We start from the raw sequence: 26855 nt of genomic DNA on the forward strand, positions 1-26855 counted from the left end.
CTAGTAGCCATGCTTATTTTAATGGATTAAGCAGCTGAAGTGGTTACTGGGTATTTCCTTTCACTATATGATTAGGATACCTAAATGTAGATTAAATAAATGGAAGTAGTATTCTGTTGTGGTTTTAAGCTTGAGTTTTGGAACTAAACTACCTGGGTTTGAATACCAGTTCTAACCACCTACTAGCTACAAATTGCTTTATTTCCTCGTGCAGTTTATCTATAAAACAGAGATAATGATATTACCTACTTTCTTATTGGGAATTAAAACGTAAAAAAAACTCAGACTACTGTTAGGCACATGGTTAAGTGATCAATGTTAGTTGTTATTATCTCCCTTAGCTAAGCCATTATGATAAGTGTCTAAACAAATATTATCATTTTACCTTCTTCAAATTCTTTTATTAACTTATTCTTTCATCTTAGTTCTTGCTCATATATCCTATGTGCTACCACTCTACTTCCTACAATATTTATGTAACACATCATACAGTATTGTAATGATCCATTTATAGGTTTCTCATCCTTACTAGACTGAATTATTGATGACAGAAGTCACATTATTCGTTTTTTATTTACAGCATTTTTCATACAAGAAGTTATGAGAAATGATCCTTAAATAGAAAAATCCTAATTTTAATCAGAAATTTCACCAGTCTGGAGATAGGAAAAGGGAGGCAGGTAACTGTTTATAATTCTTAAGGTCTCTCTGAGTCCATTTTTAAATAAAGAAAGCACTGGCAATAACTAGATAATTTACGCAATTTACCAAAGAGTTTCACAACATGACCTAGGAGTGGTAGTAAGAACACTAATTTTTATTGAGAACCTATTATGTCAGAAACTTAGCAAGATAATTTATATAAATTATCTCAATTAATACTCAAAACAACCCCTCAAGGTAGGCAACACCTCATTTTAATGTAGGATAACTGAAAATCAAAGGTTACTTAACTTATTCAAGTGTTACATTGTAAGCAAGCACCACAGCCAGGGATTCTAACTCCAAAGTCCAAGTTCTTTCCATTATATAATTCTACCTCTTGAAAATCAGTTACCATTTACTGATTCCTACCACATGCCAGGCACCATGTTAAGTACTATGCATTCACTATTCCAATTAATCTTTGTAATGATTACATCAAGGTATGTCTTACCTCATTTTTCACAGATAAAAAAACTGGCTATCAACAGGCAAATAAACTGATGGAGGACTTATAGCTAATGTGCACTGGACATATATTTGCACTATTTCTGCCTCACTTCAAAGTTGCGTGCTTTTTATGATAAAATATTGCATTCTTTCAAATTTTCTGCAGGAATGTAATTTGCTTCTGACTGATTTCAGAGCATTCCTTTTTTGATTAGGATTATAAGATTCACATATTCACTATTAGTATCTTCAGACTATATCCTCATAAAAATTTGAATACAAATTTTCCTTCATTCTTCAGTAAAAACTGGCTCTTCCTTTTTATTATACCACTTTTAAAATGTAGCATGGATACTACAAAACCACACAGGCTTTATTTGGTAATCTGCTTTTGTTCCAGGGCAAGATACATATAGGGCAAGGTACATACTGCCCCCTAGTGGGCTTCCATTCTTCCACCACTCACTTGATGATACACCAGGTCTTTACCCACCCCCACCCCCCCCCACCCCAGCCCTAAATCATCTCGTCCCATAAAACAGAATACAATTTTCAGATCTGGGGCTGTGCTAAAGTCAGAATCACTTTAAAGCATATACAGAATTTTGACACAATTATTGGGCCTAAAATACACACATGAGCAAAAAATGAGTGTCAACTTGTACCTGGAAAATAGAGAAGGAAAACTTAACATGGCCTAGTAATTAGTATTCAAGTGTGGCCTAAGGAAGCTTTTTAAAACTATGCTGAGAACAGCTGCAGTAAAGGAAGCCCAACTTGAGAGAAAACAATGTAACTAAAAATATATTTTATAACTTAGGCACAAAACTCTAGTCTTCCAGAACATGGAGATATACCTCTTAACTAGCAAAATGCAGGTGATTATTATCCCCAATCCAACTCCTCTTTCCTGTCTCTTATTCTCCATCTTTCCCTTCTCCTTTATCTGCCTTACCTGACTGTCTTCATTCTTTGGCCCCTTGAACTATTCAGAGACTTCTATTTCAAAGCCCTCCTAGATTTGGCCTTCTTATGTTAAAAATTATCCTAGAGCACCTGGGTGGCTCAGTTGGTTGGGCGTCTGATTTCGGTTCAGGTCATGATCTCACAGTTCCTGGGTTTGAGCCCGCATCAGGCTCTGTGCTGACAGCTCAGAACCTGGAGCCTGCTTTGGATTCTGTGTCTCCCTCTCTCTCTGCCCCTCCCCAGCTCGTGTTTGCCCACCTGCACTCTTTCTCTCAAAAATAAACATTAAAAAAAAACTATCCTAACACATTCGCTAGTTTCTCAGTGCTTACATTTTAGGAATCGTAACAAATGAATGGATACTAAGACATTAATCACTGTTAAAAAAAAAAAAAGACATTAATCACTGTTAAAAAAAAAAAAAAGGCCAAGGGCATTTATATTATTAAATAGAAATCTGGGAAGTGGCTGGAATGTGAAGTCACAGAACCAGAGTCTAAGTTTGACTTTTTATGTACTAAATGTTTATGTCCTAAGCAAATATTTAGTCTATACAAGTTTCTGGAGTGTTGTATCTCTTAAGTAAGCAATTTAACCTTAACAAAACAGCTGATTTTCTTTCCATTCTTCTTGCCTATTAGCAAATTTCTCATCATACTGGTAACTTTTTACCACTATCATATAATTCAATAACTGCTAAACAATGATTTTTTTCTCCTTTAGCTTAAAATACTGAATCAGCTGTCAAATTCTGCTACTTATTGTAACATCTCTCTCAAAACATTATTTTCTTCTGTCAATGTGAAAGAAAAGTCATATAGTCAGTCATTCTCTATCTGGATTTAGAAATTTCCTCTTCTTAAACTTACCTTCAACCCCTTCATGAAAACCCTGCCAGTTTCTTTTATAACTCTTTAATGGTCCTAACTATTCTGCAAGATCCTTTCTCCTAATCCTGCCACTTATTAGCTATGTAACCTTGGACAAGTTAATAAACATCTCTGTGCCTCAGTTTTTTAAATCTATAAAATCTATATAATGAGGAATAATAATACCATTTAATGGAGTTTTTATGAAAATCAAATGAGAAAATATATATAAAGGCTTAGAACAGTGCCTGGCATACAGTTAGCACTTATGAGTATACAGCATTAAAATAAAAGGACAAAATACTCTATCGATCCTTTCACTCTCTTATATCTTGGCATCTTGAGTTGGTCCTCTAAAATTTTCCCCATACAGACACACATAGTTAGGATCTTTGGGTTTTCAACAACAACAACAAAAAACTGTAAAACTTTTTCACAATAATGGGTCTGGATGTAACCAAATATTGTAGATTACACTGCTTTTTTAGTTATTCCCTATAAAGGAGCTTATTGCTTTTTACACATTATCTCTTATTGTAAGGTCATTTCCTTGCACTAGGCACTTGATGCAATTATTTAAAACAGCACCACCTGTCCAGAAAGAGATCGCCCATAACTGGCACAGTCTCATCATTCAAATAGCTTCTAAAACCTCAAGTTTTCACCTTTTTCCTTATGTTTTTCTCTGTGTTTTCAGTGACACCAGCTTAATTATACCCTCATGCTTTTATTCACATTACTAACCACTGTTCATCTATCCAATCCCCACTATTCTTCAAAGTCTTATATCCTCTGCAAAACCTTCCAAGACAACTATAGCAAACACTGACTGATTTACTCTCGACTTGACCTTTTACTCTATTATATACTTAAAAATTATTAAAATGAATTGTTTACCACTTTGAGCCTTAGTTTATTCACTTATAAAAGAATAACACCACCACTTGTCTTATTTATTTTAATCAGTTCAGAGGAGCTAACACAAAATGATTTCGTTGAAAATAATGAACATGTGAGAAGAGGGAAAAACCCTCCAAACCAAATTGGCAAAAATGAGTAACTTAAAACATCATAAGCTTTTTGTAACAATTAATGTATCTTTAATAATTTTTGCCCATTTTTTTCAGGTTTTATAAAAAGTCCTCTAGTTTTTAAAACCTATTTTATTTCAGCCAACTCCACTCCACAAAATCTATAACAGAATACTATTGAAAACAACCAAAATGTCTAATAAGGAGGTTGGAAAAATAACTACAAAATCACATAACAAAATGATGGTGCAAAGATCTATTGATCCCACAGAAGTTCACGGGTGCACTGTTACACAAGGAAAAAACAGATTGTAAAATGGTATGGATAGTACAATGCTAATTCAAAAATATATAGGCCTTGAAAAGGATATAAAAGATACATTTTAAGGAGCTAATCTTACTTATAGCTGAGTAAACTATATTATGTGTGTTCATTTATTTATTCGACAGATTCCTACACAGTGTGTTTGTCACTGTGCTAACCTTCTGTCCCCAAGAATGTTATAAAATACAGGGAAGACATCAAAATAATTTACAAAGAAATAAATGCAACCATTATAAATAAATGTTATAAGTATTATAAAGGAGAAGTATCTGATGCTATAAGCATGCACAACTGGGGATATTCCAACGTTTTTCTATTCTATAATATTTCTAAGAGTAAGGAAAGGCTTAAATAACTAAAAATGAATTCAATTAAAAAGCAGAAAGCAAACTCCAATTCTAAAAAATAGATAAAAATGCTTAAAAGTTGCAAAACTGCCCCAGAGTTCCCTAAAATTATCAAATCATTCTCAACCAATTTGTCTTTGCACCTTCTACTAAAAATTATCTCCCACCTGCTAAATTTACAGAGTCCACCAAAAATTAAAGCCTGTATAATCAACATAAAATGGACCACATTAACCACATGTAGAATTTACTCTATCCTAAGTGAACGCTCATGGATGACACACTTTATCCCAAAGCATATTCTACAGAATGCTATTACGTGAAAAAAAAAATCTCTGTGTTCAAGTAAACTTAAAAATACTAGGTTAAACAAAACTAAACAGTTTGTTTTCTTCAAGACTTCCCAGAGTCCTTAAAATAAAGGCCCCAAATCACTTTTCCACAATTCTGAAGTTCAAAAAGTTCTCAAAACTAACCTTTTAAAAATAAACATGACATGAACTGTTCTAAGGTTCTTTATAGTTTTCATCTCATTTAACCCATTCACATATCTTTCTGTAAAAACTATGTGTGTAATTACAGGGGCTACACCAAACTCAACTGGGGATGTTATTTAATAAACATATATATCATAATATCCTTCTATAATCTGATGATTTCTGAATTCCAAAACATATCTGATACAAGAGTTTTGTAAAATGCATTGTGGACCTGTACTAATGCACAATGTGAATCTAGAAGAGGAGCATTTCCACATTTTCCAAACATGTCACCATGGAGCTCCCTTTTAAAAATAGTGAAAGAGAAAACACCGGATTAGAGTATGCCCAAAACTGACTATAAAAGGCTACAATGCCTCATAACTAATAAAGGAGCCCAGGGCAAAGCCTCAGGAAGACAAGTGTACTGAAAATGATGTAAAACAAATGTTCTGTTGTTGTCGTTGTTGTTGTTATGTGCCTAGGTGGCTCCATCAGTTAAGCCTCCGACTCTTGGTTTCAGCTCAAGTCATGATCTCACGGTGTGTGAGTTTGAGCCCTACATAGGGCTCCACAATGACAGCAGGGAGCCTGTTTGGGATTCCCTCTCTCACTCTCTCTGCCCCTCCCCAGCTCCCTCTCTAAATAAATAAATAAATAAATAAATAAATAAACAAACAAACAAACAAACAAACAAATAAATTTAATTTAAAAAAATTTTTAAAAGGCATGGCTCAGTCGGTTTTGGCTCAGGTCATGATCTCATGTTCATGAGTTTGAGCCCCACATCAGGCTCTGTGCTGACAGCACAGAGCTTGCTTGGGATTCTCTCTCTCTCCCTCTCTCTGACCCAGGCTTGCTCACTCTCTCTGTCCCTCTCTCTCAAAATAAATAAACTTAATAAAAATTTTTTAATATCATTTTATGTACTGCTGTTATAACAGAAAGGAGTTTAGTATCTTATAAAGAAAGAGTGGGCATATGCTTACCCAGAACTATCAAGGGAGAGAGAAACTGTATTTGCCAGATCCAAGTATTTTTGTTACTGAAGACTAACCTCCTAAATTTGCTCTGAAGATAAAATTAGTATATAGGCTAGTGCATTATTTTCTTCTATTTCATCCCTGTAAGCTGTCTATACCCACCTAAAGATGCTCAGAGGGTACATAAGTACTTGCTGAATTCGCTTTTTTTTTTTATTCACTTGGACAACTGGACATGACACCCCCACAAATATTCTCTCTGATCTACAAATATTCTGAACTACCATTTAAAAAATGTGGCAACACTTTAATTGTTTACCATAAAAATACATTTAAAAGTAATCCTTACAGGGGCGCCTGGGTGGCGCAGTCGGTTAAGCGTCCGACTTCAGCCAGGTCACGATCTCGCGGTCCGGGAGTTCGAGCCCCGCGTCAGGCTCTGGGCTGATGGCTCAGAGCTTGGAGCCTGTTTCCGATTCTGTGTCTCCCTCTCTCTCTGTCCCTCCCCGTTCATGCTCTGTCTCTCTCTGTCCCCAAAATAAATAAACGTTGAAAAAAAAATTTTTAAGTAATCCTTACAGTTAATATTTTTTACTCTGCTATTGGTAAAGCCTGTATAGGAGCTACATCAGTATCTACCCCCATAAGTCACAATTACCTTTGCACACATGAATAGTAGGTCATAAATAAACAATAAAAGGTTTCAGGTGACAACAGTACTAATAAAACAGTATTACATACTTTAGCACTGGAAAACATATTTCCAACTTAAACTACTAATTAATATTTTTGAGAGGAAAACGTGCCAAATCAAACTAAATTTATATAGCCTAAATATGTGGATTATTACAAAATTTAAAAGGCTTATTTCTGAAAGTTACTTTAAAAAATTGTAGATTTTCATCATCTGGCCAGTGTAGTGGTTCAACTTTGCAATTATCAGTTCATCAAATTAAGCCTGTTCTTAATAGTAAATTTTATGCTTCCTTATCAATGATATATTACATACACATTTTAAAATATACTTAACTGTATTCATTTAAGTAACAGCAAGTATATCAACTAAACAAACTTCACTCTCTCATTTACCAACTCATTATCAAATTATTGTCAAATCCTAATTATCTTTGTTACTGAGGGAAGATATAAAAAATGGAAATCCACAAATAATGACAATAAACCACAACTCATTTTAGTAAACAATTCAAGTTTTTCCCAACCAGGCAAATTTTATAATAAGTGGAGTTCAACATCTGCTTTTATCTCACCTATCTTCTTGACAAACAAGACACAGAAACTGATTAAAAGGCAAACAATAGAAAAAGCAAAAACACCTGAGTAATGAAAAGATAGTGCAACCAACCACCGAAGATTTTATTTACAGAATTTTTTGTTATTCTTTAAATAGACTTGCAACAAATACATGGGGTATTCAAATTTGATGTAAGACAAATGTGCAAATCTTCTTACAAAATATGCTTCATGTCCTATTAGTTGATGCAATGTTTTTCCTTGTATTTCACATTTTTCCTGGGTATGAAAATATATACTGAAAATAGAGTGCTAAAAAATATATGATGTGGGAAAAAAACAACACCCAGAAAGATAATCTGACTTGCCTTGGTTTAAGTTGCTATGTACTCTATATAGTCTTGGGAATGGTATCTCCTGATATCAGTGCTTTTTCCATTTGCTGTACTGGTCTTAGCCTGGGGGGAAAAACACTTCTCAAAAATGATGGGAAGCATTATTTATCAAGAATCTGGTCCAGAGAAATGTAAAAACATTATGTCCAAAGATCTTCAACTGAAAATTAAATTAAAATGTACCGTGACAGTATTTTTTTCTGTTGAGTATACAAAACCTCTTCTGCTCTGAGTTTTAATCAGTGGAAGAATATAAAACTTGATCTCTTAAACACACACACACACACACACACACAAACACACACACACACACACACTTTTCATTCTGTTAATCAGTGCCTCTCATGCCTAATTGCAAGAACAACATGAAGTATGCTTAAATGTAATTCTCATCCATTTGTGTTAGCTTACCAGATTTGTGCTTCTTGTGTTTTGCTTTCTTTTTGATGATCAATAACTTATTCTGGATCTCAGGTTTGTAAGATTTGAATGCAAGAGAATGAAGACTTTCACGCTTTCTCTGTAAGTTTTCATTTAAAACATCTTTCAATTTCTTTTTTTTCTTTTTCTTCTTTTTTGCCCTCATTTTAGTTAGTTTGATTTTCTTGTGACTCTGCAGTGACTGCTCTAATAGAATGTCTCTTACAACTTTGTGGCAGTTAAATTCTGGATGATCACTGTGACTTCCATTTACATGTATTTGGCAAGATTTTAGAGCATTTTCTTTTAATGGACTGGGTTCAGGCTTTACTCTGGAAGCTTCACCATATTTTTCTTGATTTTCTATAAACCTTATTTCACCTGGACTAAGAGGCTCTCCAAAGCCAGTAACTTCCCCTGGACTCCCTGGTTCCCCTAAATTTTCTTTATAACAATCAGTTTTTTTAATTTCACAGGGCCTGCAAATTCTAATTTCACAGCTGGATTTCACTTCCATTTCAACAGGGATGTCATGATTATCCAAGTTCATCTTAGCAGAGGCCCAAGTTGTATCAAAATTAGTTTCCTGCTCTTTCTTGAAGGCAGAGGAGAGGCCTATACTACACCTATGTTCTCCATTACTCGTACTAACATAGTCACATTTCAATTTCTCCAGTTTAATCCGAGGTACTCTTTGTATTTTAATGGGTGGAACTGGAAATTCTGGGGCTTGAAAAGGTCTCTGTTTATAAATCCGTACATCTGCACCACAGAACTGTGGAAAATGCACATAAGCATTCTCCAAATAATCGTAACCCAAGATAACTTCCCTGCATTCATGAATAGGCTGTCCAAGTACAGCATCTTGAACTTCTTTTTGTGTTTCATACACAAAGTCACAAAGACCCTTAAGTAACCATACTTTTTGGTAAAAAGGTAGTTCATGAAAAGGTTTTTCTTCCAATGGATTAACTTCTCCAAGAACTTTAAAAAACTGAGGACATAACCCAAGCTTTTCAGCACAGTTATCAGGATTTTCAGTCTGTCCTACAGCAGTATACCACTGCTGTACTTTCTGTCTCAGTGCTGCTTCCCAGGTCCTATAAGGCAAAGTAGGTCTTCGATGTAAGGTAGGTCTGCGATGAGGTGGACTTAACAGAGAAGTCATTATTTTAGAAAGAAAAGCATTACACTGAGGCATCAGAAGACAACGTTCCAATTCGTAAAAGACTATTTCTGGCAAATTTAGAATTTGTTGGGCTAAACAAAGAAAATGACCAATAGCTGGAATTTCCCACATAGTCTCCATACAAGTTGGAGCTGCTTGAGCTAGGAGTTTTCTTTCCCATTCTTCCATTTCCTTTTGACTAGCTTCTTCTGCTTCTTTTCTTTCCTGCTCCCGAAGCCTAAAGAAAGTTTAACAAATTATACTATTGTTAAAGTAGAAAGTACCATTAAATACTGAATATTTGGTGTCATATTAATCTTTAATCAACAAGGCAAATGGCTACAAAGTATCTCATTAGATGTACCATTATTTTCTTCAGATGATGAAATAAATATATAACTTGACACTGAGTCTTCTGACATTTCTTCATCCAAAGTAAAATTCTTCAACTTAGGATGTGTATCAATTTCAAAGTAAATGAAAAAAATTTAAACATGTGTACTAAACAAAAGCACAGGGTAGTGCTTTCTAAAAGTAGTATGATGTCATATAAGAACTATAAAGATATTTAAATCCTTTGACATGGTAATTCCGTGCCTAGAAAGTTTTTGTTTGTATTAACTTGACAGAATTAACTTTTAACCACATAAAAAAAGTTATAAAGAAGTTTTTATAAACTTTTGTAAAGTTATAAAAAAGTTACACAATTGGGAAATAAGCTGGCTATTATTAGGTAGCCTTAACAACTAAAATTATGGGAGGAGGATGGCACAGGAGTAGGGGGGCCCTAAGCTTACCTCATCCCTTGAACATAGCTAGATAAATATCAAATCATTCTGAACACCTAAGAAATTGATTTGAGGACTGAGAGAATAAAACTTCACATCTACAAGAAGAAAAATGACCACCTCGTGGAAGGTACGAGCTACAGACAATTGTTGTGGAGGAGCAAAGAACTGTGAGTGCTGCAGAGAGGAGGGAGCCCTGATCATGGAGGTGTGCCTGAATGAGAGAGAAAGAGTGAAGCAACAGGCAGGGGACTGCACAAGAAAACTCTTCCCCAACACCAGTGACTGGGAAAAAGAGAGGGGCTGACTGTTAGTTTTTATGAGCAGTGGAGCTCAAAGTCTGAAGTTTCAGAAGACCCTACCATCGCTGGGTTGTATCTGGCAGGCTTAGCAGTGCCCCAGTGGGGAAGGAAGGAGGAAGGAGATACAGGAGTAGGAAGCATGATCTGAATATCCCCTGGGTCCAACTGGGAGAAACAGTTCCCCTTCTTGGGAGTTCATTTGGGAGTGGTGGCATGGACTCTCCTGGGACAAAAGAACTGATGGTGCCAATGTGTTGCCCTATTCCCTAGCATAGGAACAAAGACACAGGCTGAAGGTATCAAGTCTTGGTGCCAGCTTTTTGCTGCACTTCACCATAAACTCTGAACCACTGTGTGGTCATGCAACTGCTTTCCTGGGACAAACTGGTAAATGGCAAAAGCATAGCAAGACCCTCTCCCAAAGCATCAGCATTGGTGCGGGCTACACAGTTCCCTAAAATTTGGAGTTCTGAAACCCAGCCACATGGCAGAGATAAAACATAAGAGTACTGTGCTGCCTGGAAGGCTGACAGTTGGGACTCAGACAAGGTGAAGGCAGGGATCTGACAGAAGCTGGGAACAGTAGAGAGGGATTCTTTGCTCTTCTACAATGACTTCTTGAGGAGTGGTGGGGCGAACTCCTTGCTCCCAGGAGAAGAGAGCTGGCAACATCACTTTCTTGCTCTCCCCCATCAGTACTGACCAAATTCAATGAGCTAAACAGCCTCCTCAGTGGAGACCAGAGCTGCTTATAACAAGCTCCATCCCACTGTGCCCTGCAGGTGCATCTCTACTAGGGCAAGACCACCTGAAAATCAGCGCAGCAGGCTTCTCCCCCAAACCCAGTGCATCCCTTCATGCACAGAGTTTACTGACAGAGTGCTTCAAAGCTTCAATTTAGGAGAAATAAGGTCTAGCTTCATTTTTTTTTTGATCCCACATCTTTTAAAAAGCAGATCAAAACACACCTACAGACCTAGACAAAAACTACCACACAGTGGACAATGTCCAAACACCCCCTACTGCAAGCAAGGAGACACTCTACAGAGGACCGGCCTGAGGGTAGGAAAAGCCAAAATACAACAACAAACTGCATATAGGATACCCCTTTTGTTGGTCTCTTCTTAATATAGCCATTACTCTCAGGAGCAGGAATAGAACAGGCTTTCCTAATAATCACAAAAAAACAGTGACCTAAAGAAAATGACAAGACAGAGGAATCCATCCAAAAGAAAGAAAAGGAAAAAGTCACAGTTGGGGATTCAATCATTACAGACATAAGATATCTGACCCATAATTTAAAACAACGATTATAAGGATACTAACTAGCTGGGCTTGAAAAAAGCATAGAAGATACTAGAGAATCCTTTACTGCAGAGATAAAAAAAAATAAAATCTCAGGCTAAAATTAAAAATACTATAACTAAGTTGCAAACCCAACTGGATGACATGACAATAAGGATGTATGAAGTAGAGGAATGAGTCAGTGATATAGAAGACAGAATTATAGAGAACAATGAAGCAAAAAATAAGAGAGCAACAAAGGTATTGGATCACGATGGTAGACTTAGGGAACTCAGCAACTCTTTAAAGCATTTGTATCACATTTGTATCACAGGAGTCCTAGAAGAAGAGAGGAAAAAAGAGGAAGATTTATTTCAGCAAATTGGAGCTGCAAACTTCCCTAATATGGGGAAGGACAATACACATCAAAAGTCAAGAAGTGCAAGAACTCCCATTAAATTCAATAAAAACGACCATCACAAAATACAAGACCAAAATACACAAAGAAAGAATCCTGAAAGCAGCAAGGGAAAAAAAGTTCTTAACCTACAAGGGAAGACAGACCAGATTCACAGAAGATCTATCCACAGAAAGTTAGTAGGCTAAAGAGACTTGCAGGATATATTCAATGAGCTGAATGTGAAAAATATGCAGCCAAGAATACTTTATCCTGCAAGGCTATCATTCAGAATAGGAGAGATAAAGAGTATCCCAGACAAACAAAAATATAAAGGAGTTCGTGACCACTAAACCAGACCTCAAGAAAAATTAAAGGGTACTCTTTGGGGATAAAAATACCAAAAGCAACAAAGATTGAAAGGACCAGAGATCATCATCAGAAACACCAACTTTAGGGGCGCTGGGGTGGCTCAGTCGGTTAAGCGTCCAACTTCGGCTCAGGTCATGATCTCGCAGTTCGTGAGTTCAAGCCCCGCGTCAGGCTCTGTGCTGACCGCTCAGAGCCTGGAGCCTGTTTCAGATTCTGTGTCTCCCTCTCTCTCTAACCCTCCCCCGTTGATGCTCAGCCTCTCTCTGTCGCAAAAATAAATAAACGTTAAAAAAAAAAAAAAGAAACACCAACTTTATAGGTAACAAATAGCATTACATTCATATCGTTCAATAACCACTCTGCATGTAAATAAACTAAATGCTCCAATCAAAAGACATAGGATATTAGAAAAGATAAAAAGAACAAGACCTATCACACACAATGCTGCCTACAAGAGACTCATTTTAGACATAAAGACACAAGCAGATTGAAAGTGAGGGGATGGAGAACCATCTAATGGACATCAAAAGAAAGCTGGACTAGCCATACTTACTTATATCAACAAACTAGATTTTAAACCAAAGACTGTAACATGAAAAAGGGCACTATTATCATAATTACGAGGTCTATCCATCAAGATCTAACAATTGTAAAATTTATGCCCTCAACTTAGAAGAACCCAAATATATAAATCAATTAATTACAAACATAAAGAAACTCAGTGACAATAACACAGCACAGTAGGGGACTTTAACACTCTACTTATAGCAACAGACAGACCATCTAAGCAAAAAAATCAACAATACACAGTGGCTTTCAATGACGCACTGGCCCAAAAGGACTTAACAGATATATGCAAAGCATTTCATCCTAAAGCAGCAGAATATACATTCTTTTCAATGTCACATGAACATCCTCCAGAACAGACCAAATACTGGGTCACAAATGAGCCCTCAACAGGTACAAAAAGATTGAGATCATACCATGCATATTTTCAGATCACAAGACTATGAAATTTGAAGTCAACCACAAGAAAAAATTTAGAAAGTCCTCAAATACATGGAGGTCAAAGAACAGCTTACTAAAGAATAAATCGTAAACCAGAAAATTAGAGAAGAAATTTAAAAAGTACATGGAAGCATGGGGCGCCTGGGTGGCTCAGTCAGTTGAGCATCCAACTTCAGCTCAGGTCATGATCTTACAGTTCGTGGGTTTGAGCCCTGTGTTGGGCTCTGTGCCCACAGTTCAGAGCCTGAAGCCTGCTTCAGATTCTGTCTCCCTTGCTCTCTGCCCTCCCCTCTCACACTCTCTCTCTCTCTCTCTCAAAAATGAATAAATGTTTAAAAATATATATTAAAAAAAAAAGTACATGGAAGCAAATGTAAACATGGTGGTCCAAAACGTTTGGGATGCAGCAAAGGCAGCCATAAGAGGGCAGTATATGGCAATACAGGCCTACTTCAAGAAGCAAGAAAAGTCTCAAATACACAACCACACCTGATACCTAAAGGAGTTAGAAAAGGAACAGCAAATAAAGCCTAAAACAAGCAGAAGAAGGGAAATAATAAATATCAGAAAAGAAATAAACAATATAGAAACAAAAATAAAAAGCCCCAGTAGAACACATCAACAAAGTAAGAGCTGGCTCTTTGAAAGAATTAATAAAATTGATAAATCCGTAGCCAGACTTACCAAAAAGAAAAGAGGGCCAAAATAAATAAAATCAAGAATAAAAGAGAAGAGATCACAACCAACACTATAGATATACAAACAATTAGAAGAGAAAATTATGAAAAATTATATGCCAACAAACTGGGTATTCTGTAAGAAATGAACAAAATCCTAGAAACATACAAAATACCAAAACTGAAACAGGAAGAAAAAAAATTTGAAGAGACCTATAATCAGCAAAGAATTTGAATTAGTAATCAAAAATCTCCCAAGGACATAAGAGTCTTGGGCTGGATGGATTCCCAGGGAATTCTACTAGACAATTGAAGAGTTAATACCTATTCTTCTCAAACTGTTCCAAAAAAAACAAAAAACAAAACAACAACAACAAAAAAACCAACCAGAAATGGAAGGAAAACTTCCAGACTCATTCTACAAGGCCAGCATTACCTTGATTCCAAAACCAGCCAAACACCCCATAAAAAGGAGAATTACAGACCAATGTCCCTGATGAACATGAAAATTCTCAACAAGATACTAGCAAATCAAATTCAACAGTATATCAAAAGAATTGCTGACCATGATCAAGTGGGATTTATACCTGGGCTGCAGGGCTGGTTCATAGTTGTAAATCAATCACGTGATACACCACTTTAATAAATGAAAGAATAGGAACCATACGATCCTCTCAATAGATGCAAAAAAAGCATTTGACAAAACACAGCGTGCATTCTTGATAAAAACCATAAACAAAGTAAGGATGGAAGGAATATACCTCAACATCATAAAGGCCATACACAAAAGACCCACAGCTAAACTCATTCTCAATGGGGAAAAACTGAGAGCCTTTCCCTTACATCAGGTATAAGACAAGGATGTCCATTCTCACCATTGTTATTTAAAATAGTACTGGAAGTCCTAACCTAAGCATTCAGACAACAAAAAGACATAAAAGGCATTCAAATCAGCACGGAAGATGTCAAACTGTCACTATTTGTAGACAAAATGATACTGTATGTATAAAACCCGATAGACTCCACCAGAAAATTGCTAGAACTAATACATGAATTCAGCAAAGCTGCAGGATATAAAATCAACATACAAAACTCAGTTGCATTTCTATACACCAATAACAAAGTGGCGGAAAGAGAAATCAAGGAATCAATCCCATTTACAACAGTACCAAAAACCTTAAGATACCTAGGAATTAACCTAACCAAAGAGGTAAAAGATCTGTACTCTGAAAACTATAGAACACTTATCAAAGAAATTAAAGAGGACATAAAGAAATGGAAAAACATTCCATGCTCATGGAAGAACAAATATTGTTAAAACATAAAAGAAAATATATAATATTTTATATTATAATAAAATATTATAATAAAATATTGTTAAAATATAAAAGTCTTTACTACCAAAACCAATCTACACATTTAATGCAACCCCTATCAAAATACAACAGCATTTAGCAGAGCTAGAACAAACAATACTAAAGTTTGTATGGAACAACAAACGACCCACAATAGGCAAAGCAATCCTGAAAAAGAAAAGCAAAGCTGGAGGCATCACGATCTGGACTTCAAGCTGTATTACAAAGCTGTGGTCATCAAACAGTGTGGTACTGGTGTAAAAAGAGACACAGTGATCAATGGAACAGAATGACAACCCAGAAATGGACCCAGAACTATGTGGTCAATTAATCTTCAACAAAGCAGGAAAGACGATCCAATGGAAAAAAAAAAAACAAAAACCAGTTTCTTCAACAAATGGTGCTGGGAAAACTCTATAGACAGTGACATGCAGAAGAATGAAACTGGACCACTTTCTTACAAAAATAAATTCAAAATGGATGAAAGACCTAAATGTGAGATAGGAAACTATCAAAATCCTAGAGAACACAGGCAGAAACGTCTTTTTTCAACGTTTTTTTTTTTTTTATTATTTATTTTTGGGACAGAGAGAGACAGAGCATGAACGGGGGAGGGGCAGAGAGAGAGGGAGACACAGAATCGGAAACAGGCTCCAGGCTCCGAGCCATCAGCCCAGAGCCTGACGCGGGGCTCGAACTCACAGACCGCGAGATCATGACCTGGCTGAAGTCGGACGCTTAACCGACTGCGCCACCCAGGCGCCCCGAAACGTCTTTGACTTTGGCTGCCGCAACTTCTTACCAGACAAATCACCAGAGGCAAAGGAAACAAAAGCAAACATGAACTATTGGGACTTCATCAAGATAAAAAGCTTCTACACAGCAATGGAAACAATCAACAAAACTAAAAGGCAGCCTACGGAATGGGAGAGGATACTTTGAAATGACATATTGGATAAAGGGATAGTATCCAAAATCTATGAAGAAGTTATCAAATTCAAAGCCCAAAACCAAATAATCCAGTGAAGAAATGGGCAGAAAACACAGACTAGACACTTTACCAAAGAAGACATCCAGATGACCAACAGACACGTGAAAAGATGTTCAACATCACTCATAACCAGGGAAATACAAATCAAAACCACAATGAGATACTACTTCACATCTGTTAGAATGGCTAAAATTAACAACTCAGGCAACAACAGATGTTGGCCCTGCCTTGGGGGAACACTACTTCCCATCTAGCCTTTGCTGGCACAGAGCAAGAGATTATGGACACTTCCAGCATCTCCGTTTGACTCGGTTACCCATGCTTTCGGATTGTTTTCTCCTGTAATCTTAAGCATTGTTTTTAAGAATAAAACAAGGTTTAGTCTACACATTTAAAAACATTATCCTCGACTAGGAGGAACATGGCGAAGTAGGAGGATGCTGGGCTCACTGCGTCCTGCTGATCACTTAGATTCCACCTACACCTGCCTAAATAACCCAGAAAAACGCCAGAAGACTACTAGAACGGATTCTCCGGAGGCAAGTGCAGATGAGAGGCCCACGGAAGAGGGTAGGCAGTGAGGAGAGGCTACATGGACTGGCGGGAGGGAGCCGGGGCGGAGGGGCAGCCTGCTGGCCAAGCAGAGACCCCGAGTCTGGCTGGCAAGAGAGGAGGAGCCGGACGAGGTGTGTTCTGAAAGCAAGCGGGACTTAATATCTGGAAGGTTATAAGTTAACAGCTCTGCTCAGAGAATGGGAAGGCTGGAGAACAATGGGAGGGAGAGTTGTTGAGCCCCGGACGACAGAGCTCAGTTTCGTGGGGAACAAAGGCGCTCACCAGAGCCATCTCCCTCGCCCATCCCCCAGCCAAAATCCCAAAGGGAACCAGTTCCTGCCAGGGAACTTGCTGGCACCGCGCAAACACCCAACACTGTGCTTCTGCGGATCCATCCCTCCGGCGGGTCTGACTCCCTCCCACTGCTGCAGGGCCCCCCCCAAGCGGATCACGGAAGGAGAAGCGAGCTGAGCCTGCCCCTCCTGCCCCCGTGCACCTTGCCCATTCACCCCAGCTAATACGCCAGATCCCCAGCACCACAAGGCTGGCAATGTGCAAGTAGCCCAGACAGGCCACACCGCCCCACAGTGAATCCCACCCCTAGGAGAGGGGAAGAGAAAGTACACACAAGTCTGACTGTGGCCCCAGCGGTGGGCTGGGGGCAGACATCAGGTCTGACTGCGGCCCGCCCACCAACCCAAGTTATTCAAGACAGCACAGGGGAAGTGCCCTGCAGTTCCACACCACTCCAGGGACTATCCAAAATGACAAAACGGAAGAATTCTCCTCAAAAAAATCTCCAGGAAATAACAACAGCTAACGAACTGATCAAAAAGGATTTAAACAATATAACAGAAAGTGATTTTAGAATAATAGTCATAAAATTATTCGCTGGGCTTAAAACAGTATAGAGGACAGGAGAGAATCTATTGCTACAGAGATCAAGGGACTAAGGAACAGTCAGGAGGAGCTAAAAATTGCTATTAATGAGCTGCAAAATAAAATGGAAATGACCATGGCTTGGATGGAAGAGGCAGAGGAGAGAATAGGTGAACTAGAAGATAAAATTATGGAAAAAGAAGAAGCTGAGAAAAAGAGAGATAAAAAAATCCAGGAGTATGAGGGGAATATTAGAGAACTAAGTGATGCACTAAAGAGAAATAATTTACGCATAATTGGTATTCCAGAGGAGGAAGAGAAACGGAAAGGTGGTAAATGTGTACTTGAAGAAATCATAGCTGAGAACCTCCCTGATCTGGGGAAGGAAAAAGGCATTGAAATCCAACAGGCACAGAGAACTCCCTTCAGATGTAACTTGAATCGATCTTCTGCACGACCTATCATAGTGAAACTGGCAAAATACAAGGATAAAGAGAAAATTCTGAAAGCAGCTAGGGATAAACGTGCTCTAACACATAAAGGGAGACCTATAAGACTCGTGACTGATCTCTCTACTGAAACCTGGCAGGCCAGAAAGGAATGGCAGGAAATCTTCCATGTGATGAAAAGAAAAAAAATGCAGCCGAGAATCCTTTATTCAGCAAGTCTGTCATTTAGAATAGAAGGAGAGATAACGGTCTTCCCAAAACAAACAAAAACTGAAGGAATTAGTCACCACTCAACCAGCCCTACAAGAGATCCTAAGGGGATCCTGTGAGACAAAGTACCAGAGACATCGCTACAAGCATGAAACCTACAGACATCACAATGACTCTAAACCCCTATCTTTCTATAATAACACTGAACCTAAATGGACTAAATGTGCCAACCAAAAGACATAGGGTATCAGAATGGATAAAAAAACAAGACCCATCTATTTGCTGTCTACAAGAAACTCAGTTTAGACCTAAGGACACCTTCAGATTGAGAGTGACGGGATGGAGAACTATTTATCATGCTACTGGAAGTCAAAAGAAAGCTGGAATGGCCGTACTTGTATCAGACAAGCTAGACTTTAAATTAAAGGCTATAACAAGAGATAAAGAATGGCATTATATAATAATTACAGGGTCTATCCATCAGGAAGAGCTAACAATTATAAATGTCTATGTGCCAAATATGGGAGCCCCTAAATATATAAAACAATTACTCACAGACATAAGCAACGTTATTGACAAGAATGTGGTAATTGCAGGGGACTTTAACACTCCAATTACAGAAATCGATAGATCATCTAGACACACGGTCAATAAAGAAACAAGGGCCCTAAATGATACATTGGATCAGATGGACTTGACAGATATGTTTAGAACTCTGCATCCCAAAGCAACAGAATATACTTTCTTCTAGAGTGCACATGGAACATTCTCCAACACAGATCACATACTGGGTTACAAAACAGCCCTTCATAACTATACAAGAATGGAGATCATACCATGCATACTTCCAGACGAAAGCTTGAAATCAACCACAGGAAAAAGTCTGGAAAACCTCCAAAAGCATGCAGGTTAAAGAACACCCTACTAAAGAATGAGTGGGTCAACCACGCAATTAGAGAAGAAATTTAAAAATATATGGAAACAAAGGAAAATGAAAATACAACAATCCAAACGCTTTGGGATGCAGCAAAGGCAGTCCTGAGAGGAAAATACATTGCAATCCCGGCCTATCTCAAGAAACAAGAAAAATCCCAAATACAAAATCTAACAGCACACCTAAAGGAACTAGAAGCAGAACAGCAAAGACAGCCTAAACCCAGCAGCAGAAGAGAAATAATAAAGATCAGAGCAGAAATAAACAATATAGAATCTAAAAAAACTGTAGAGCAGATCAACGAAATGAAGAGTTGGTATTTTGAAAAAATAAACAAAATTGATAAACCTCTAGCCAGGCTTCTCAAAAAGAAAAGGGAGATGACCCAAACAGATAAAATCATGAATGAAAATGGAATTATTACAACCAATCCCTCAGAGATACAAGCAATTATCAGGGAATACTATGAAAACTTATATGCCAACAAACTGGACAACCTGGAAGAAATGGACAAATTCCTAAACACCCACACGCTTCCAAAATTCAATCAGGAGGAAATAGAAAGCTTGAACAGACCCATAACCAGCAAAGAAATTCAATCAGTCATCTAAAATCTCCCCAACAAATAAGAGTCCAGGACCAGATGGCTTGCCAGGGGAGTTCTACCAGACGTTTAAAGCAGAGATAATACCTATCCTTCTCAAGATATTCCAAAAAATAGAAAGGGAAGGAAAACTTCCAGACTCATTCTATGAAGCCAGTATTACTTTGATTCCTAAACCAGACAGAGACCCATTAAAAAAAGAGAACCACAGGCCAATATCCCTGATGAATATGGATGCAAAAATTCTCAATAAGATACTAGCAAATCGAATTCAACAGCATATAAAAAGAATTATTCACCATGATCAAGTGGGATTCATTCCTGGGCTTCAGGGCTGGTTCAACATTCGCAAATAAGTCAACGTGATACATCACATTAATAAAAGAAAAGAGAAGAACCATATGATCCTGTCAATCGATGCAGAAAAGGCATTTGACAAAATTCAGCATCTTTTGTTAATAAAAACCCTGGAGAAAGTCGGGATAGAAGGAACATACTTAAACATCATAAAAGCCATTTATGAAAAGCCCACAGCTAACATCATCTTCAATGGGGAGAAACTGAGAGCTTTTTCCCTCTGATCAGGAACACGACAGGGATGTCCACTCTCACCGCTGTTGTGTAACACAGTGTTGGAAGTTCTAGCATCAGCAATCAAACAACAAAAGGAAATCAAACGCATCAAAATTGGCAAAGATGAAGTCAAGCTTTCACTTTTTGCAGATGACATGATATTATACGTGGAAAATCCGATAGACTCCACAAAAAGTCTGCTAGAACTGATACATGAATTTAGCAAAGTTGCAGGATACAAAATCAATGTACAGAAATCAGTTGCATTCTTATATACTAATAATGAAGCAACAGAAAGACAAATAAAGAAACTGATCCCATTCACAATTGCACCAAGAAGCATAAAATACCTAGGGATAAATCTAACCAAAGATGTAAAAGATCTGTATGCTGAAAACTATAGAAAGCTTATGATGGAAATTGACGAAGATATAAAGAAATGGAAAAACATTCTGTGCTCATGGGTTGGAAGAATAAATACTGTCAAAATGTCAATACTACCCAAAGCCATCTACACATTCAATGCAATCCCAATCAAAATTGCACCAGCATTCTTCTCGAAGCTAGAACAAGCAATCCTAAAATTTGTATGGAACCACAAAAGGCCCCGAATAGCCAAGGAAATTTTGAAGAAGACCAAAGCAGGGCGCATCACAATCCCAGACTTTAGCCTCTACTACAAAGCTGTAATCATTAAGACAGCATGGTACTGGCACAAAAAAAGACACATAGACCAATGGAATAGAATAGAAACCCCAGAACTAGACCCACAAACGTATGGCCAACTCATCTTTGACGAAGCAGGAAAGAACATCCAATGGAAAAAAGACAGCCTCTTTAACAAATGGTGCTGGGAGAACTGGACAGCAACATGCAGAAGAATGAAACTAGACCACTTTCTCACACCGTTCACAAAAATAAACTCAAAATGGATAAAGGACCTAAATGTGAGACAGGAAACCCTCAAAACCTTAGAGGAGAAAGCAGGAAAAGACCTCTCTGACCTCAGCCGTAGCAATCTCTTATTTGACACATCCCAAAGGCAAGGGAATTAAAAGCAAAAATGAACTACTGGGACCTTATGAAGATAAAAAGCTTCTGCACAGCAAAGGAAACAGCCAACAAAACTAAAAGGCAACCAATGGAATGGAAAAAGATATTTGCAAATGACATATCGGACAAAGGGCTAGTATCCAAAATGTATAAAGAGCTCACCAAACTCCACACCCGAAAAACAAATAACCCAGTGAAGAAATGGGCAGAAAACATGAATAGACACTTCTCTAAAGAAGACATCTGGATGGCCAACAGGCACATAAAAAGATGCTCAATGTCGCTCCTTATCAGGGAAATACAAATCAAAACCACACTCAGGTATCACCTCACGCCAGTCAGAGTGGCCAAAATGAACAAATCAGGAGACTATAGATGCTGGAGAGGATGTGGAGAAACGGGAACCCTCTTGCACTGTTGGTGGGAATGCAAATTGGTGCAGCCGCTCTGGAAAGCAGTGTGGAGGTTCCTCAGAAAATTAAAAATAGACCTACCCTATGAGCCAGCAATAGCACTGCTAGGAATTTACCCAAGGGATACAGGAGTACTGATGTACAGGGGCACATGTACACAATGTTTATAGCAGCACTCTCAACAATAGCCAAATTATGGAAAGAGCCTAAATGTCCATCAACTGATGAATGGATAAAGAAATTGTGGTTTATATACACAATGGAGTACTACGTGGCAATGAGAAAGAATGAAATATGGCCCTTTGTAGCAACGTGGATGGAACTGGAGAGTGTGATGCTAAGTGAAATAAGCCATACATAGAAAGACAGATACCATATGTTTTCACTCTTATGTGGATCCTGAGACACTTAACAGAAATCCACAGGGGAGGGGAAGGGGAAAAAAAAAAAAAGAGGTTAGAGTGGGAGAGAGCCAAAGCATAAGAGACTCTTCAAAACTGAGAACAAACTGGGGGTTGATGGGGGGTGGGAGGGAGGGGAGGGTGGGGGATGGGTATTGAGGACGGCACCTTTTGGGATGAGCACTGGGTGTTGTATGGAAACCAATTTGACAATAAATTTCATGTATTGAAAATAAATAAATAAAATAAAATAAAATAAAATAAAATAAAATAAAATAAAATAAAATAAAATAAAATAAATTTTTTAAATTGGGGAGCACTGGGTGGCTCAGTAGGTTAAACACCCAACTCCTGATTTCAGCTCAGGTCATGATCTCACAGTTCATAGGTCGAACCCCATGTCAGGCTCTGTGATGATAGTGCGCGGTCTACTTGAGGTTCTCTCTCTCTGCCCCTTCCCTGCTTGCTCGCTCTCTCTCTGAAAATAAACTTAAAAAATTTTTTAAAAATTAAAATTGGATGAAAAGTGAGCCATAAATCTTTGTAATCCTGCATTAGACAATATGTTCTTACGACACCAAAAGCACAAGCAATGAAGGAGAAAATAAAGTGGAGCCATCAAATCAAAAACTTTTGTGCCTTTAAAAGACATAATCAAAGTGAAAAGACCGAAAATGGAAGAAAAGTTTTGCAAATCATATATCTAATGAGAGACATATAACCTGAAAATATAAGGAACACTTATAACTCAGTAATAATAAAAGGCAACCCAAGTTTAAAAAATGGGTGAAGGATCTGAATTGACATTTCTCCAAAGATATACAAATGAACAATAAGCACACATAAAGACACTGAACATTAGTATTCATTACAGAAATGTAAATCAAAACCACTGTAAGACAGCTATTCATACCCACTAAGAGGACTGTAACAAGAGAGTTAACAAGTATTGGTCCAAAAGTGGAGAAACTGGAAACCACTATCAGTTTCTCAGAATGTTAAACATACAGTTACCATGTGATCCAGCAATTCTTCTAGGTATATACCCAGGAGAAATGAAAAGACATATCTACACAAAAACCTGTATATGAATGGTCATAGCAGCATTACTCACAATAGCCAAAGAATGGAAACACCCCAAATGGCCATCAATTGCTCAATGAATAAAGAAAATGTGGCATATCTGTACAATGGCATATTTATCAATTTAAAAAATGCTGATACATGCTACAACACAGGATGAATCTTGAAAACATGATACTAAGTGAAAAAAGCCATCCACAAAAACTACATTTTGTATAATTCCATTTATATGAAATGTCCAGAAATCTATAGGGACAGAACATAGGTTAGAAATTTCCTAGGATTAGGAAGGTCAGGGGAACTGGTGAATGACTATCAATAGTCTCTCTTTCTGCAGTGATGAATGTTCTAACATTGACCGTGGTAATGGTTGAACAAGTCTGTGAATATACTAAAAGTAACTGAATTTTACACTTTAAATAGGTGATTTGTATGGTGTATCATATATTTCAATAAAGCTGTCAAAAAAAAGGGGAAAACACATAAGGTTTGGGAAGCAGAAATAAGAATAACAACAACAAAGGAGGGAAAATATAATTTATCTTGCTCGTGATTCAAGAGAATTGTTCGTCTAGAAAAGATGTATGAAAGTACAGAGATAGGACTAGTTCCTGGACTCTAAATGAAAACTGAGGCAAAATAATGTCTGATACCGGATATTTTTCTGTACTATCCCACTATAACCTGCAAAACCAATACACAGTTAAGTACACCACTTCGGCAATATCAGAACTTTCTCTTTTACAGAACAAGCCTACTTTTATATTTTTGGCTAAGAGATCACACTACAACTACCTTGCTAATACAGATACAATAAATTATCTAATTAAGTAGTACTGGTTCATTTTCAACAACTAAAAGAAACTGTCATTTGTGATTTAGCATTTATACATATTAATTATATTTGAACAAGCAATGTTAGGTATTCTTCATAAAACTCAAATTTTTTTCAAATGTGCTTATAGTTTTGAGGACTTTAAACCTTTTACTGAATGGAAGCATTGGTGGGCTGGTTAGAACGTGGGTTCAAAAGCCCACACAATCAGTAGAAGGGTGTACCAGAAACAAGAGTCCCCTCCCTTGTCCCCAACTATAGGGCTATAACAAAAATTGTTCTCCCAACAGAAGTGGTAGATGGAAAAAGTAACGTCTCTCCTAAGAATATGTAACTACAAACTGACACTCACATGGATTTATTGCTGATATTCACATTTCTAGGTGCTCAGAAAAATATCACACTAAGAACCAAGTTTAATGTGGTCTCATGCCAAATTTGTTGTCTGGTACTTGAACAGAAAAAAAAATCATATCTCTAAGGAAATGTATCTTACACCTATCTTAAAAAATTCCCACTGATACAGCTGACAAAAATTTAGTTCACAGCCAAAGATTACAAAACATAAGAAATAAGGTATTGTAAGGGACAGGGAAAAAATCTAGTCCCCCAAAACCATAGATAGGAATTACAGGAAATAGAAAATATATTGTTTAGTGAAAAGAAAGTGAAAACATGGATCGAAAAAAAGACTATAAAAAGCAACAAAGTAGTTGTGAAAAGAAACTACAGAACTTCTAGATATGAAAAATACAAATATTAAAAGAAAAAACCAGATTTACAGTTAACTCCTCAACAGCAACGATGGAGGCCAACAGACAATGGAATATCATTAATGCACTTAAAAAATCAATGTAAATTTCCATTTAGAGCAAAAAGACCTTTCAAAAAATAAAGACAAAAATAACAATATTTCAGACAAACAAAAACTCAATATTTGTGATGAACAGAGCCCCACTTAAAGAAATTCTTGAGAATGAAATCTAAAGATGGAAGGACAGTGATTCTTGACTCAAGATCAGATACAGGAAAAGAGAAAAAAAGTAGTGATAGGAAAAGAGAAAAAAAGTGGTGATATATATCTATATAGACATGGCATAAAGTAATGATAAAAATGTTTTATAGATTTTAAAAAGAAGACAGAATTAAAATACAACAACAGGAAATAAGCTCGGTAAAAAATGATTAAAGTGAAATGTATTGCAAAGTCTTTGCATTAATCAGGAAGGTAAAAATGCTGATTGATTTTAAACTTTGTAACATTCAAATTAGCAGAAATAGAAACATTTAAGAAAAAATGATACAATAATCAAAAGTGGTGGGTTCAGCTAAAAGAGTATTATGAGGGAAATTTATACATGAAGAAGGTATATTTAAGATGACAGAGTCATCCTGAGTCACCTTGCACCATAGACACCAAGGCAACAACTACATCTAACTCAGGCAACTAACTCTGAAAATGACATGAAGATTGGCAGAACAGATCTTCTATAGGTAGTTGCAGAGAGAAGGCCACCCGTTAAAAAGGGCAAGAGCGGCAGACAAGCAATCAGGAACCAAACTCCTGGTGAACCTAACCACAAATGGGAGGGATAATCACAAGCACAGAGGAGTGAGGGATAGCAGTTACCACACCCTGGCCCTGGGGACTCACAAGTCTCCGTAACATCTAGCTTTGAAAATTAGTGGGGCTTAAGTCTAGGAACTTTAAATTTTTTTTTTCAACGTTTTATTTATTTTTGGGACAGAGAGAGACAGAGCATGAACGGGGGAGGGGCAGAGAGAGAGGGAGACACAGAATCGGAAACAGGCTCCAGGCTCCGAGCCATCAGCCCAGAGCCTGACGCGGGGCTCGAACTCACGGACCGCGAGATGGTGACCTGGCTGAAGTCGGACGCTTAACCGACTGCGCCACCCAGGTGCCCCAAGTCTAGGAACTTTAAAAAAAATCAACAGGGTTTAACTCCAAGAGAGCAAGCACATGATAGGAAACCGAGTCCTTGCCCCTAAAGAGCCAGCATGCTAAAAAGTTTGGTCCAAGACACAGCACAATATCAACAGTTTGGAAAGTACCTAGGGTATACATGAAGGAGATATTCACTAATCTTAGGACTTTTGCCAGAAGGGCAAGGATGTGCAGATTTCTCCAGGAACAAAAGTGCTGGCAGGTACCATTTTTTTACCTTTCCCCAGTGTAGACAGCCAGATGCTTTGGAGAGCCAATGCTATCACTCTTCATCAACCTTGCCAGAACCACAGGCCTTGACATTACCCTGCAGACCCACACCACCCAACATGCCTACATG

At 37.5% G+C, this 26855-nt stretch overlaps 1 protein-coding gene across 3 annotated transcripts in view; it reads right to left on the reverse strand.

The window, feature by feature from the left end:
- KIAA2026 (uncharacterized protein KIAA2026 homolog) overlaps nt 1-26855 on the reverse strand; it is a 131458-nt gene that overhangs the window by 60272 nt on the left and 44331 nt on the right. For all 3 annotated transcript variants that reach the window (XM_045043710.1, XM_045043709.1, XM_045043711.1), the window contains one exon: nt 8210-9624. In XM_045043710.1, the coding sequence (XP_044899645.1) occupies nt 8210-9624 (1415 nt within the window). The remainder of the gene's footprint in view (nt 1-8209; nt 9625-26855) is intronic.

This window comes from Felis catus, chromosome D4 (assembly GCF_018350175.1).
Source record: "Felis catus isolate Fca126 chromosome D4, F.catus_Fca126_mat1.0, whole genome shotgun sequence".
NCBI classification, from domain to species: Eukaryota; Metazoa; Chordata; class Mammalia; order Carnivora; family Felidae; genus Felis; species Felis catus.